General features: G+C 44.6%; 1 protein-coding gene across 1 annotated transcript; it reads left to right on the top strand.

The window, feature by feature from the left end:
* The first annotated feature begins 2,256 nt into the window (after nt 1-2,256).
* Nucleotides 2,257-11,034, top strand: MUC21 (mucin 21, cell surface associated). Its single transcript, XM_032648930.1, is given in 3 exon segments — nt 2,257-2,282; nt 9,337-10,492; nt 10,846-11,034. Coding segments are annotated over 3 exon segments (1,371 nt in total).
* The last annotated feature ends 3,534 nt before the right edge of the window (nt 11,035-14,568 follow it).

Genomic DNA, 14,568 nt, shown 5'->3' with positions numbered 1-14,568 from the left:
ACAGCTCAGATAGGCTGGCCATTTCAAAATACTCGACTACACAGTAAGGGAGGATAACAAGAAAATACCCTTAGCAAGGACAGAAGCCCCAGAAACTCCTGCCCTTGTGTAGGCGAGGCTTCTGATGCTCTGAGAGCTCGCCTGTTTCAAGGCCTAAAGCCCCCCGCAGTTCTCTGGGGACAGGGGAGGGGTGACAGCCACATGCCAGCAGCAGACTTCATTTCTGCATTCTATTCTACATCCTGGTCTTAATCTCCTATTCTAATATATCTTTCTTGTTCTATTTTTAAAACATATACTTATACTTTCCCATTTTGGCAGTATGTATTCCAGAAGTGGTCTTCAGCATGTGTAGGATGAGCCCGAGTAAATACACAATAAATCAATGAAAAATTCACACACGAGCCACAAACGGCTGGAATAATTTGTTTGTTTGTTGCGGTACGCGGGCCTCTCACTGTGGTGGCCTTTCCCGTTGCGGAGCACAGGCTCGGGACGCGCAGGCTCAGCGGCCATGGCTCACAGGCCCAGCCGCTCCGCGGCATGTGGGGTCTTCCCGGACCAGGGCACGAACCCGTGTCCGCTGCATCGGCAGGCGGACTCTCTACCACTGCGCCACCAGGGAAGCCCCATGGCTGGCATAATTTATAATCAGCTTACTTGTGTTTCTTATTTCAGATCCTCTGATCCCTCCCTGTGGCAAGAACAAAATGTGACTCACCAGCCATGAACAATCCTCTAATTGTTTAAGATAAACATGTAATAATAATAACTAGCATTTTATTAACTGTTTACTAGGTGCAAGGTCCAGAGCTAAAAGTGCAAGAGAGCATTGTTTCTCCTTAACTCTGCTTAACCACCTTTGGGGTATATACTCTTTTTTTTTTTTTTTTTTTTTTGCGGTATGCGGGCCTCTCACTGTTGTGGCCTCTCCCGTTGCGGGGCACAGGCTCCGGACGCGCAGGCTCCGGACGCGCAGGCTCCGGACGCGCAGGCCCAGCGGCCATGGCTCACGGGCCCAGCCGCTCCGCGGCATGTGGGATCTTCCCGGTCCGGGGCACGAACCCGCGTCCCCTGCATCGGCAGGCGAACTCTCAACCACTGCGCCACCAGGGAAGCCCCTGGGGTATGTACTCTTATTATCCCATTTTACAGGCTAGGACACTGGAGTCAGAGACTGAAGTAGCTTGCTGAAGATCACAGGGTGAGGTGGTGACAGAACTGGGGCTCTAATCCAAGTCTGCTTCACAGGAGAGCCTGTTCTCTTAGCCACAGTGTTTAAAGCTGGTTCTCCAACCTTTAGTTCTTAATGGGCCTTCCTTTATCTTAAAAAAAAAAATTGAAGTATAACTTATAAGAAGTACACAGATCTCAAGTGTACAGCTTGATTCATTTAAAAATGTGTACACACCCAAATAACCACCATCCCATTCAAAATATTGAACATTCCTATCATCTGAGTAGTTTCTGGTGTCCCCTCCCTGTCAATACCTGCCCAGCCAAAGGTAACTACTATTCTGACTTCTATTTTATGAACTTTCATAAGTTTCTTGTTTTTACCTTTCCTCATAGACGTGCAACTTTCTTGGCTGATTAACTCAATGAAAGACTCCCTATTTCTGGGAGACTCTACTCTAGGTACAGGATGCGGATTTGCCAACGTACAGAGCAATGATCGTAGCATTCACGTAGAGAGTATGCAAGTGCAATAATCAGGAAGTCTGTTTTCTCAGAGAATTGAATAAATAAATAAATGAGGGGAAGAGAGACACACACAAAGAACGGACGAAAAGCAAAATTTTGTGATTTTTGACAATCCAAGTTTTAATGATCTGAAAGAAAAGGATTTAACTCTAAAAATTTTTTTTTCTCTTTTAGAATGACTTTTCTTTTCCCCTGATAAACAGAGGCATTTATGACCTCCATGACCACAGAACTGGCCTTGGTCTGGACCTGGACTCAGGATTGGGCTCTGGAATGTTCTATAGCCTAGAAAATGAACTGGTTCATGGAGGAGCATATGGCTTTGGACACAGGGTAGGCCATGGAGTGCACCATGAATTAAGCCACAGCCAAGGGGGTGGTTATGGCATGGATCCTGGCAGGAGTCATGGACATGGAGGAGGCCATGACAAGAGCCATGAAGTGGATCATAGAAGAGGCTGCCAAGGAAGACATAGAGGAAGGGGGAGTATGGACATAGACTGGATAATGCAGGGCACTCTGGAAAAGGAAATATCGCAAAAGAAGGCGATCATGGAGGAGAAGGCAGTGGCCATAAAGTGGGTCAAGATGGGCTTCCAAAAGGTCTTCAGGGAATTGGCCATGTAGATGGTCATGAGCAAGGTAGAGATCATAGAGGGTTTGACCAACAGGGCAGCCAGAAAAACAGAGAATGTTTCTGGAGGAGGCCTGCAGCCTCATCAGATTTGGACCTGAGCTCAAGTAAAGATTCTCCCTAAGCTTAACCATAGTTCAGAACCTCTTAGGAAGTCACAGTGACCAACTGCACAACAATTTCTCTTTGCTCTCCTAATGCACAAGTAATAACCTGTACCCTTTCACTTTGGAATTCTTTTCTATTTCCTCATGACACAGTGTGACCAGTAGGAAGAAGGAAGATATGATTACAGCCTTAAAAAACACAGCTCATACTATTTGTGGCGGCAAGATGACTTGCTTCCTTGTTTATCTGTTTGAGCACTCTTTCCCCTCCTTTTCCCCTTTGTTACTGAGTGCTTACTATGTGCTAAGCATTGTACTACGTAATTTTAAATGCACTATCATTTAACAATTTTTTTTTTTTTTTTTTTTTTTTTTTTTTTATGCGTTACGCGGGCCTCTCACTGTTGCGGCCCCCCCCGTTGCGGAGGACAGGCTCCGGACGCGCAGGCTCAGCGGCCATGGCTCACGGGCCCAGCCGCTCCGCGGCACGCGGGATCCTCCCAGACCGGGGCACGAACCCGTGTCCCCTGCATCGGCAGGCGGACTCTCAACCACTGCGCCACCAGGGAAGCCCTCATTTAACAATTTTGAAATTTGTAATCTTAAAACAATCTTTTGAGAATTTCTACTTTTCTGGCAATATAGTGGACAAGATGCATTAACCACCCCTCTTAATGAAAGCAACAAAAATTACTGGATAAAATATTGAAAAAAATCTTTGTAACTATATCAATCAGCTGGGTAGATAGTATCAATTAGCTGGGTAGATAGTAGGTAATATTTAGATCAACAACCAAGAGAAGGCAAAGACTCAGAGAGGCTGAAGCAGAGTTCTGAACCAGCTGTCACACTGAGGGCATTTGCCGTATCTGGTGAATTTAAGCTTACCTTCTCACAGCCTCTTAGCACTTAGGGTACAGGAGACAAAGTCCAGGACCTGCATAAGGGGTGGAGTCTAACAGGAGACTCTAAAGAAAGCTGAGACCTAAAAGGGTTAAGGTTTCAGTGTTTAAACTAGGATGAAATTGTGTTGCCCACCTTGCACATTGGCGACTGAGACAAATGTCTGTCTCTAAACTTGACACTGAGTGGAGGGGAGTAAAAACCTCCCTCGAGAATTTGTAATTGCATAACATTCTTCATTTGGGTTTGCAGCTTCAAATCATACAAACTAGGTAGACAGAAAGCCATCTTTGACCTACACATGTCCTCCAGGTCTCCTTCATCTTTGGGAAGATTCTCTCTCCCCACTTCTTTGTCTCTTCCAAATGCTATATGACAAGTAAGGAGAAAATCACTGCAACGTGCTACTATTAAAATCTCAAAATACACTTGGCATCTATATACTTATGCTCTTCCTTTGTGCTTTATTGTTGCATGCTTATTATGCACCAAACACTGTGCTGCGCCTTTAAATACAGGATCATTTATTTCTCGGAACAATCCAATGAGGACTTAAATTTCTGGCTCTATAATGGGCTAGGTGTCTTAAAATATGCTGAAAAACTAAAAATGGTGTACTAAAAATTCTTCTTAAAAGTATCATTGATTCAGCAGGACAGTAAGGAATGCTAAAAGTAAAGACTAAGTTAAGATAGGAACCTAAGGAGGTAAGAGTACTCAAGCCAACTTTTGCCCAACCAGTGAATTTAACCTTCAGGTAGCACAACCTCAGTCAGACCAACTCAGGTGAGGACTCTTGTAGTAGACCTTCACATAAATCTGAAACCTTCAGGGAGAGTGTAAACTAAAACCAAACCCACCCCAGGACTTCTCTGCTGGTACAGTGGCTAAGATTCCACACTCCCAATACAGGGGGCCCAGGTTCAATCCCTGGTCAGGGAACTAGATCCCAAGTGCCGCAACTAAAGATTCTGCATGTCACAATTAAAGATCCTGCACGCCACAACTAAAAGATCCTGCATGCCGCAATGAAGATCCCGCGTGCTGCAACTAAGACCTGGCGCAGCCAAATAAATATTAAAAAACACAAACAGAAACAAACCCACCCCTCCTCTAAGGAAATGCAAGAAAAATTGCCTGTCTCTAAACTCAGTGCAAGGGAAGGGAGGATGGGGGAAGTACCTCTTGAGAAATAACTTGTAACCACAATACTTTACATGGTTTGCAGCCCAAAATCATGTAACCTAGGTAATTCAAAAGAGCTCAAGCCTATAATTTAATTTAAAGGAATCTACAAGTGGTATTGCCTCCCTATGCTTGGCAAAAACAGGCAAATTCACTGTGGAAGATCAGAACTCACCTTGGGTTTCAAAGGACTTATTTAGATAACAACCCAAGAAAAATAAATTTACAGTCATAAATCTCAAATCACAAATGAGGCACCATGAGTGAAAGCCAGCAAGAAACAAAACAAAACAAATAGACAACAGGATCAGATCCGCAAAAACTATAGATATTGTCATAGCTTTATGGTTGTCTACTAATATCCATTATCCATCTTTGAAAATAGAATTCTCAAGTTTTAGTTGAGCACATGTCCACCCAGCAAAGGACTATATTTCCCAGTCTCTCTTGCAGCTTACTGTAGCTGTGTGACTATATTCTTATGGTGTGTTAGCAGATAGCAATAACTTCTCATGAAGTTAAAAAACAAGATAGAATTAACATACTTGATAATGTTAGGGTTTGAGCTGGGAGACAGGTAATAAGAAAGAAAGAGTTCCAAGGTCCTTGTATTGTTTTGAAGGAGCACAAAGATATTAATTACATTTAGACTGATAAGTATGCATGTAAAATTTTTTTAGGATATCTCTAAAAGGTGAAATCTGGATTTGAATTCAGGACCTCTGCCTCCAATTAATTCTAGAGGGAAGAAAAGTTTTCTTTCTTAGAGTGCTATTGGCTTTACAGCCACAGATTAGGATTGCTGGGAGTTCAAGACCCCATCTGTCACTGACTGGCCCCTCACACCTCAACCTCAGGAACCACCCATTACAGCCACTAGGCATGTAAGCCTTTCTTAGCACACTCTGTCCCTCCTGACTCTCAGACTGACTTATTCCAAGCTCCTTCATGCCTCCAGCCACCTCCTGCTTGCAGCTTCTTTCTAGCAGGTCTTACGTGTCGGGGATACCCATTCACCTATAAATAAACTACCTGAGATGTCGTTTCTTCCACGAAGCTTCTCCTCATTGACAGGGAATGGAGACAGCTGACTTCGGTCATACAGACTGTGCACTGGAACTCCCTTCAATCCCACTCCCCTTACCCTGGTCACAAGAAGCTTTCCCCATAAACTCCCCAACCCTCCACTCATTTGGGTCTCTTCAGTCATGCTCATTTAGCTGACTGTGTGTCCTTTCTGCTGCTATATCTGCATCCAGACCCAACTCGAAGTTCCTAGAGGACTTGGACTAAGTAAGTATCTCCCTCCCCCAACAGACCTGAAGTCTCAATGTGGTGCCCGTGGTATACCTTGCTGAGAGACGCTTCATTAAGGCTGATGAGAAGGAACATCTGGAGGATCTCAGGGAAGAAAACGTCCTATGAATTACTCTGAAAACAAACAAGGTCGGAACCCCTATGGTTGAGAATCAAAAGGTGGCCCTTGTGGGAGTGGGGGAGGGAAGGATTGGGACTTTGGGATTAGCAGATGCAAACTATTATATATAAGACGGATAAACAACAAGGTCCTACTCTATAGCACAGGGAACTATGTTCAATATCCTGTGATAAACCATAATGGAAAAGAATATGAAAAAGAATATATATATATATATAACTGAATCACTTTGCTGTACAGCAGAAAGTAACACAACATTGTAAATCAAGTATACTTCAATAAAATTTTAAAAAGGGGGGCCCTATACCACCCCTTTACCTGCTATGAGTGTTACAGGTGGCTTGTTCCTGCATATTCAACACTCTCCCCCACCCTCATCCCCCATGTGCCAGAGACCCCAAAGATGGCTACACTACCCATGGATCTCTCTTTTCCTGTTCAGTCATTGTGCATTGTTGAGCAACTGCTCAGCAATATACCGTCTGTCTTCTGTCCATATCCCAGGAACCCAGATCCCTAGCTACTGCTCTCTTTGAGGTCTCTTTTTTTTTTTTTTTTTGATTCAAAGATGTTGGGTCCTACCCTTCAGCTCAGTCTATTAGGGCTTCTTCCGTACTAAAAGCAGGCACACAGGACTTCCTGACCAGGAAACAAAGTCTTGAACTGGAACAGGTTTCTGGCCCTATTTTTGCCTCAAGGGTGGATCTCTTCCACTCTGACAACCTTGATCCCCTTATCGCATTCTACTTCCTGCTCAAACCCATCCCAGTGCCCTGCCTAGTATGATCATGTCATTCTCCTTTCTCACCTTCCTGTTGAACCCCAGTCTATTCCTTCCCAGGCTCAGTATTGTTTTGTTACCTGCTCATAGTTGGCAGAAGAAGAAGGCAACTTCCCAACCCCTCCCTTATATAAAGCTATAAAAGCTCCTGCAGCTCTTCCATGATAAAGAAAGAGGCAACAACATTGTGTGGAAGAAGCTCAAGAAGCCCAGGCATCCAGTCTCCCACCCCGCTAAGCTCCAGATTCTTTCCAAGAACACATACGTAGGAGAACCAAGCTCCTGGAAGCTCCAGCCTTTATCTCTTCACCTTGAACTCTCCTTTCTCAAGAATATTGTTCTTTGCCTTCTAGGTCTTGGCCACATTTGGGATCCAAGCATCTTTTTTACCAGCCACAAAGAGGCAGATCAAGATGCAGAAAAGAAACATTTGCCTCACATACTGGTTACTGTTGCATCTCCTACTTTTGGAATATGGTGAGTGCTTTTCTTTAAAGGTGGATGGTCTGTGAACTTTTGAGGGATTGTGGGAGATGATGACCGGCACTAGGAATAGCTGGTTCTCCGCCATAGAGTGAGGGTCATCATTTCACCCCAATCGCTTCAGTCTAATAAGGGATCACCTGGGAGGCAGTCAGAGCACAGTGGTTAAAACTGTGGACTCTGGTCTCCAATTGCCTACGTTTGAATCATGGCTCCATCTGTTACTGGTACACTTTGGGTGAGTTAACTTCTCCGTGCCTCCATTTCTGCATCTATAAAATGGTAATAACCTGTGAGATATGGCTGGGGTTTAAATATTAATAACAAGAAGAGTTGACTGTTACTTTAAAATATCACTCTTCTATATTGTAAAATCTTAATTTTTCTTGTGTCCTTAACCCCTATTCCACAATCAGCCTCAGTCAGCCTCAAGCCAAGGAGAAAAGGATTTAAGTCAAAACTAACTCCCTCTGACACTCTATTAAACACTCCTCGGGCCGTCTCCTATTGTGCAACTAGGAAGCATGACTTCTTAGAGAATTCTTTTTTGGGGGGGGGGGTTGGGGGGGCAGTGCCACACGGCTTGCACAATCTCAATTCCCCAACCAGGGATTGAACCCAGGCCACAACAGTGAAAGTGCCAAATCCTAACCACTAGGCCATCAGGGCACTTCCCCGAGAATTCATCATTTTGAATCAAAATTAGCCCTCATACAATTTTTTTTTTTTTTTTTTTTTTTGTGGTACGTGGGCCTCTCACTGTTGTGGTCTCTCTCGTTGCGGAGCACAGGCTCCGGATGCGCAGGCTCAGCGGCCATGGCTCATGGCTCACGGGCCCAGCTGCAGCATGTGGGATCTTCCTGGACTGGGGCACGAACCCGTGTCCCCTGCATCGGAAGGCGGACTCTCAACCACCGCGCCACCAGGGAAGCCCCACCCTCATACAATTTTGACTCAACTATTCTATTCTCCAAAACTTCTCAAATCAAATCCACTCCCTCTTTCACGTCACCCCTACTCTTGTTCATCTCAGTTTCTTATTTAGTTTTATTCATGATTCTAACCTTAACTCCAATTTGTACCCCATTGCAGATTTTAGGGGGCCTCCCCCAAATAGAGCTAAACTCTAATACTATGTTAGTTCAAATAAGCTACACACGTGTGGGGTGAGGTGCTAGGCGCTCATGTCCAAATTAATAGTAAAATGAGCCACAAATGAGATAAATTTTGTTTATCTGGGGAGGCTAAGCATCTTTGTCCTTCAAGGTAGTGAGACGCAAAAAATAGGCACAACCTTAACTCTAGCTGAGCCTTCAAGAAGGTGGAAATGCTTCCCTATACCTGTAGATCTTGATTTGCAGACCTTAATCCTGGGAGATCTTATATATCTAAGTTACATATAACTTGCTCTTTTCTAACCTTTGCCTTGTAATCAGGAGCCCGTGGAACTTTAATGCATATGTAATCGCCCAGATACCTAGGCCTATCTCAGACTCTGATTCATTTAGTCTGGAGTTGTTTGCCTAGAAATCTTTATTTTCAACAAGGTCCCCAGATAATTCTAATATAGGTGTTTTCTGAATAACACTCAGAAATATTTCCCAAGAAAGAAGCAGTACCACTTTAATAATGAATTAATCAATATACACTAGTTTCACCTGGGTTCTACAACTCCTTTATAACACTTTTCATCTGTGTTGAATATTGTACAGCGATGATGGAATAAGCGTACTATCAGTGAAATTAGGTCATGTAACCCTGGTGTTGGGGGTGGATGTGGAGGGTGACTTAGCATGGTAGCTAAAAGTGCAGATTCAATGGCCTGGGTTCAAATTCCTGTTCTACTACTTACTAGCTGTACAAACTTGGGCAAGTGTCAACATTTCTAAGCCTCAATTTTTTCATCTTAGCTGTTGATAATAATACTATCTATTTCATTGGGCTGTAGTGAGCATTCAATAGAATTATCTAAGTAACGAGTTTAACCAACCATTGAGCAGAAAGTAGATATGCTCAATACATGTCATCATCTATGATTATCATTAGGTGTAACCTCCATTAGTGGGAGCACACCTAGCCCAACTTCCAGTGAACCCACCAGAGCCAACACTGGATCCAGTGCGACCTCCAATGGGACTAGGACAGCCTCCAACACTATAGCCAGCACGACCTATGGTGGTACCAGCACAGCCACCAACTCTGGATCCCAAGTGACCTCCAGTGGATCCAGCACAACCTCCAATACTGAAACCAGCATGACCTCTGGAGGGACCAGCACAACTTCCAATACTGGATCCAGTCTGACCTCTGGAGGGACCAGCACACCTGTCAACACTGGATCCAGCGCAACCTCTGGGGGGACCAGTACAGCCTCCAATACTGGATCCAGCCTGACCTCTGGAGGGACCAGCACAACCTCCAATACTGGATCCAGCCTGACCTCTGGAGGGACCAGCGCAACTTCCAATACTGGATCCAGCCTGACCTCTGGAGGGACCAGCACACCTGTCAACACTGGATCCAGCGCAACCTCTGGGGGGACCAGTACAGCCTCCAATACTGGATCCAGCCTGACCTCTGGAGGGACCAGCACAACCTCCAATACTGGATCCAGCCTGACCTCTGGAGGGACCAGCGCAACTTCCAATACTGGATCCAGCCTGACCTCTGGAGGGACCAGCACACCTGTCAACACTGGATCCAGCGCAACCTCTGGGGGGACCAGTACAGCCTCCAATACTGGATCCAGCCTGACCTCTGGAGGGACCAGCACAACCTCCAATACTGGATCCAGCCTGACCTCTGGAGGGACCAGCGCAACTTCCAATACTGGATCCAGCCTGACCTCTGGAGGGACCAGCACACCTGTCAACACTGGATCCAGCGCAACCTCTGGGGGGACCAGTACAGCCTTCAATACTGGATCCAGCATGACCTCTGGTGAGACCAGCACACCTGCCAATATTGGTTCCAGTATGACCTCCAGTGAGACCAGCATAACCTCCAGTACTGGATCCAGCAAAACCTCCAGTGGGACCACCACGGCCTCCAACACTGGATCCAGTGCAACTGCAGGAGGCTCTGGTACACCTTTGACAACTGGAATAATCACAACTTCCAACAGTATTAGCACAAGTGCTGGAACTACAGTGAATGAAGGGCCCAGTGGGTCCCTGAAGCCATGGGAAATCTTCCTCATCTCTCTGGTCTCAGTCATAGTGGCTGTGGGATTCTTTGTTGGGCTCTACTTCTGTGTGGTGAGTGCCTAATATATAGGAAATTGCCTGGGGGGAAGGAATAGGGAACATAGGGAAATAAGGTATGAATAGTAGGGCCACCAAGTTAGGGATGAGTAGGGAGGAAAGAAAAATCAGGAGAAAGTTACGAAAGAGACATAGCAAGTTAGAACCAGAGGAGCCAATCAATGTGCAAAGGAAGCTATTGACTTGTGGGAAAGGGGAGCAAAAGAAGAAATAAAGACTGGTGGAAGGACTGCTGAATGAGGGAAATGGTTTAAAGGGGGAGAAGATTCCAGAAGGAGTCCCTGGTGAAGGCTTCTCGGGAGTGGGGGGGAATCCAATTCTGAAATGATTCTGCCTTCTTTTTCTAGAGAAACTCCCTGTCCCTGAGAAATGTCTTTGACACAGCTGTCTAACCACTCCATGGCCCAAACCTCGGCCCAGGCCCTGGAGGGAATCACACAGTCCACCACCGGTCTAGGTGGAGCCCTAATGGATTCTGGAGGAGACCAGTATCCTCAGTGGCCATGGAGCTGAGAGAGAGCCACAATGGGCTCTAAGAGGCTACTGAAGCCAGAGAGCCACATTCCTCACAGAGGAAGCCAGCCTGGGGGACCAGAGATCTGAGTGTCCTTTCATTCGTCCCCAGGAGTCCCCTCCTAGCTTTGTTTGGGTCTCTGCCAGTGTTGGGAAAGACACTTCCCCCCTCTCTCTTGCTTTTGCCAGACACTGGAAAGAGGAGACTCTGCTGGTCATTTAGCTAAGAAATAAACACATACAAACTGTATCACAGAGAGAACCTGTGTGTGCACACGAGTGGGTGTCTGCTGCGCCGAGTTGAATTTCCCGGTTGTATGAGAGAACCCCATGCTAGAATCCACTTGGCGTTCAGAATCTCCACAGTAAAATCCAGAGACATCATCCATATCTGTCCCCTTTTTCTAATGCTTCTTGCCCCAAGCAGGAACCCTGTGCCCCCAAGAATCTCCCAGACTGAGAGGGGAATTGAATTGGGAGAGATGAGAAGGGAGGGCAGGTGCCCAGATCCTACCGGCTGATGGATTAAGCCTGTGGTAGGTAGAGATTATGTTCTAGCACATGCAGAACCCAGAGCATGACAGGAGGAGGTATGCTGTTGGGTGGGGGGAGGGGCAGGGAGGGAGGTCACTCAAAGCCACAGTTTCCAGGCCGTTTACATTTGCTGTAGACCTGGGTTACTTGTAAGAATGAAGGTGTTGGTTGATACTCTCACTCTCAGTGCTGCCTTTGGAAGCAGAGAGAAAGTGCTTCCTGTTTTTATCAAGGGAAACACTTCCTGGCCTGCTAAGATTTCCTTTCAAGAGGGTCATGGCAGAGACACCTGGGGTAAAGCCTGAGATTCTCATGAATTCCCCTCCCACAAAGGCTGCACATACCCCTTTCATGGTCCAGGATAGAAGGCTCTCTGATCCTACAGGTCTTGGAGGACAGAGGCGAGCTGCTTTGAAAGGCTGGGTTGCTCTGAATCCATGAGGCCAGTGACACGACTTCCACTGGGGACAGAGGCCTCAGGAGAGAATTAGCAGGTTGTTGGTGGGTTCACCCCAACTCACAGCAGTGGAAACTGCTCTGCCTTCCACCATTCATTGGGTTTCTCAAGTGTCAGCAAACCAGACGGTTGATCCTAGTCAGTGAGGCCATGCTGAGCCATGTACAGGTCCATCATCATCATCATCATTATCTAACCTACAGGGATCCAGCAACCGGAAAGAGAAGCTGAGTTGAACCCCCTAGAAAGTTGCCTCCCACTGGTGTGAACTGTGGAAAGCATAATGTGAAAAACGTGAAAATAAAGCAAGGGAGTCCATTTAGATAATTTTAAAATGTAAAACATGCATTTTCAAGTTTAAAATTGTAATAGACAAATTCAAAGATGCTGGTTGAGAATAAAGTTAGTTATTTAGAAGAGCAAGTGGAGAAAGTAGCTCAATTAGATACAACAAACCAGAGATGAAAATCACTGACATAGAGAATAGAAGACACTTGGGGGATTGATTCAGGAGGACTAACACACAAGTAGTAAGATTCAAAACAGAGAAAAAAGGAAGAGATAGACCAGAGGAAGTAAAAGAACAACAGGGAAGAAAGATTTTAGTCTGCAAGTTGAAAGGGCTTATTAATAACAACTCTGTAAATATACTAAACCCCATTAACATCTATTTTAAACAGGAGAATATGCTATATAAATTATATCTCAATAAAGCTGTAAAAATATTATTACCCAGCAGGCATATCGTGTAAATAAAAATTCTGAATTCCAAAGATAAACAGCAATGGGCACTTTGAGACAGTGGGAGATGAAACCGCGGTGAGTAATTCAGCTTGTGGTTAATTGACATGGTTACACTGTGAACATCTCGCTACTCCCAGAAACTGGAGTGTGTACATAGAGTTAGGAAACATCATGACTCAACTTTTATCTTGGGATCTGCTTACATGGACGAAACATGTTTTAACCCAACAAAGCCCCAGCTCACCAAGGAAGTTTGACCCAAGCAGAGGTCTAGGAAGTTGATAGGATTAAGCGCTTTTGCACTGTTGGCCTAGTGCAATGATCTTTAAATGGAGTCTGCCCATACCCTTGGAGGTATATGAAGACTTTCTAAAGAGTATTATGCAGGTGTGGGATATCTTATGGGAATCATCTTCCAGAACTTCAACTTCGATATGTATTTTGTGGCTGTGGTCAAAGCATCTGCTAGTTATACTTTTCTAGCTTTCCTTCTATAGCCACCCACCCACCTTTTACATTCTAGCTCCTATATTATTATGGTGGATTTCACTAGGTGCAAAAAATTCCAGGGTGCAAATAAAGGGATAACTCAAAATCTCTTCTAATTTAGTCATTGTATACCCAGAGTAGGGCTTCATGTTTTCCCTTGCCTCACATAAATTCCTATTAGGGGCTAAAAGAAGTGTAATAAATGGGGAATTTTTGGACATGTTAAGATGTTATTTATTCAGATATACTGTAGAGTGAGGTAGCAGGGGTGGTAAAGATTTCTGCTTAACAATCTCTTCTCTTTCATCTCCTGTCAAAGAATACATCCTTCTGAGGGGAGCAACTCATAAAAGCAGAGCTGTCATCAGCATGCTGTCATCAGTATGAAATAATAAGAGTGGCAGTCCCTTGTTTAACCCAGGCGAAAACCCTATGGCAAATCAACCCACCTTATCTGTCTGTCTACCTATTTTAGAATATTCAAGATTTGTAAAACTTTGCTGGGAAATAGCAACTTACTATGAAGCACGCTTCCCTGGCTTATACACCGTTCTCCATAAGGAGAAACTCTGTCTCATTCAAGAGTTTCTTGGTTTAGATCACAGTTGGATATTTTGCATGATTTTCAAGGAGAAAGACATTATAAGTTGTACATTTACTTCCAGCTGATTAATGTTATATCTTTTTAAAAAAATATTTATTTATTTGTGCTAGGTCTTTAGTTGCGGCAGGCGGGCTCATTAATTGTGGCTTGCCGGCTCTTTAGTTGTGGCATGCGAACCCTTAGTTGTAGCATGCATGTGGGATCTAGTTCCCTCATGAGGGAATGAACCTGGCCCCGCTGCACTGGGAGGGCAGAATCTTAACCACTGTGCCGCCAGGGAAGTCCCTAATGTTTTATCTTAAGACAAAAGGAAGATCCAGAAGCTGTACAGCATACCTGCTAAGAGCACAGATTGAAGAACTAGAATTTCCGGTTTTAAATCTAAGCTCAGCGTGGCTTCCCACAAATTTCTTCACTTTCCTGGGTCTCAGTTTGTTTATCTGCAAAACTGAGGGTGATAACAGTACCCAATTCATGAGATTGCTGTGAAGCCCTTAGAATAGTACATTTGGTAGCACTCTATAAATTATGTTATTATTTTTTATATTGGGAAGGTTCATGTTGCACATTTTCTTGAAAATATGGAAAAACATTGCAGAGTTGGAGAAGGAGGAAAGATAAAAACATTGCATAAGAAAAACATTTTCATTTACTTTTCACCAAAATGTTATTGAGGACTGAGAAATCTAACACAAGCCACAGGAAATTTTTTTATGTTTATGAACATAT

This window comes from Phocoena sinus, chromosome 11 (genome assembly GCF_008692025.1).
Source record: "Phocoena sinus isolate mPhoSin1 chromosome 11, mPhoSin1.pri, whole genome shotgun sequence".
In the NCBI taxonomy this organism is placed as follows: domain Eukaryota; kingdom Metazoa; phylum Chordata; class Mammalia; order Artiodactyla; family Phocoenidae; genus Phocoena; species Phocoena sinus.
The sequence above is the reverse complement of the archived record's forward strand: the minus strand, read 5'-3'. Positions and strand labels throughout refer to the sequence as shown.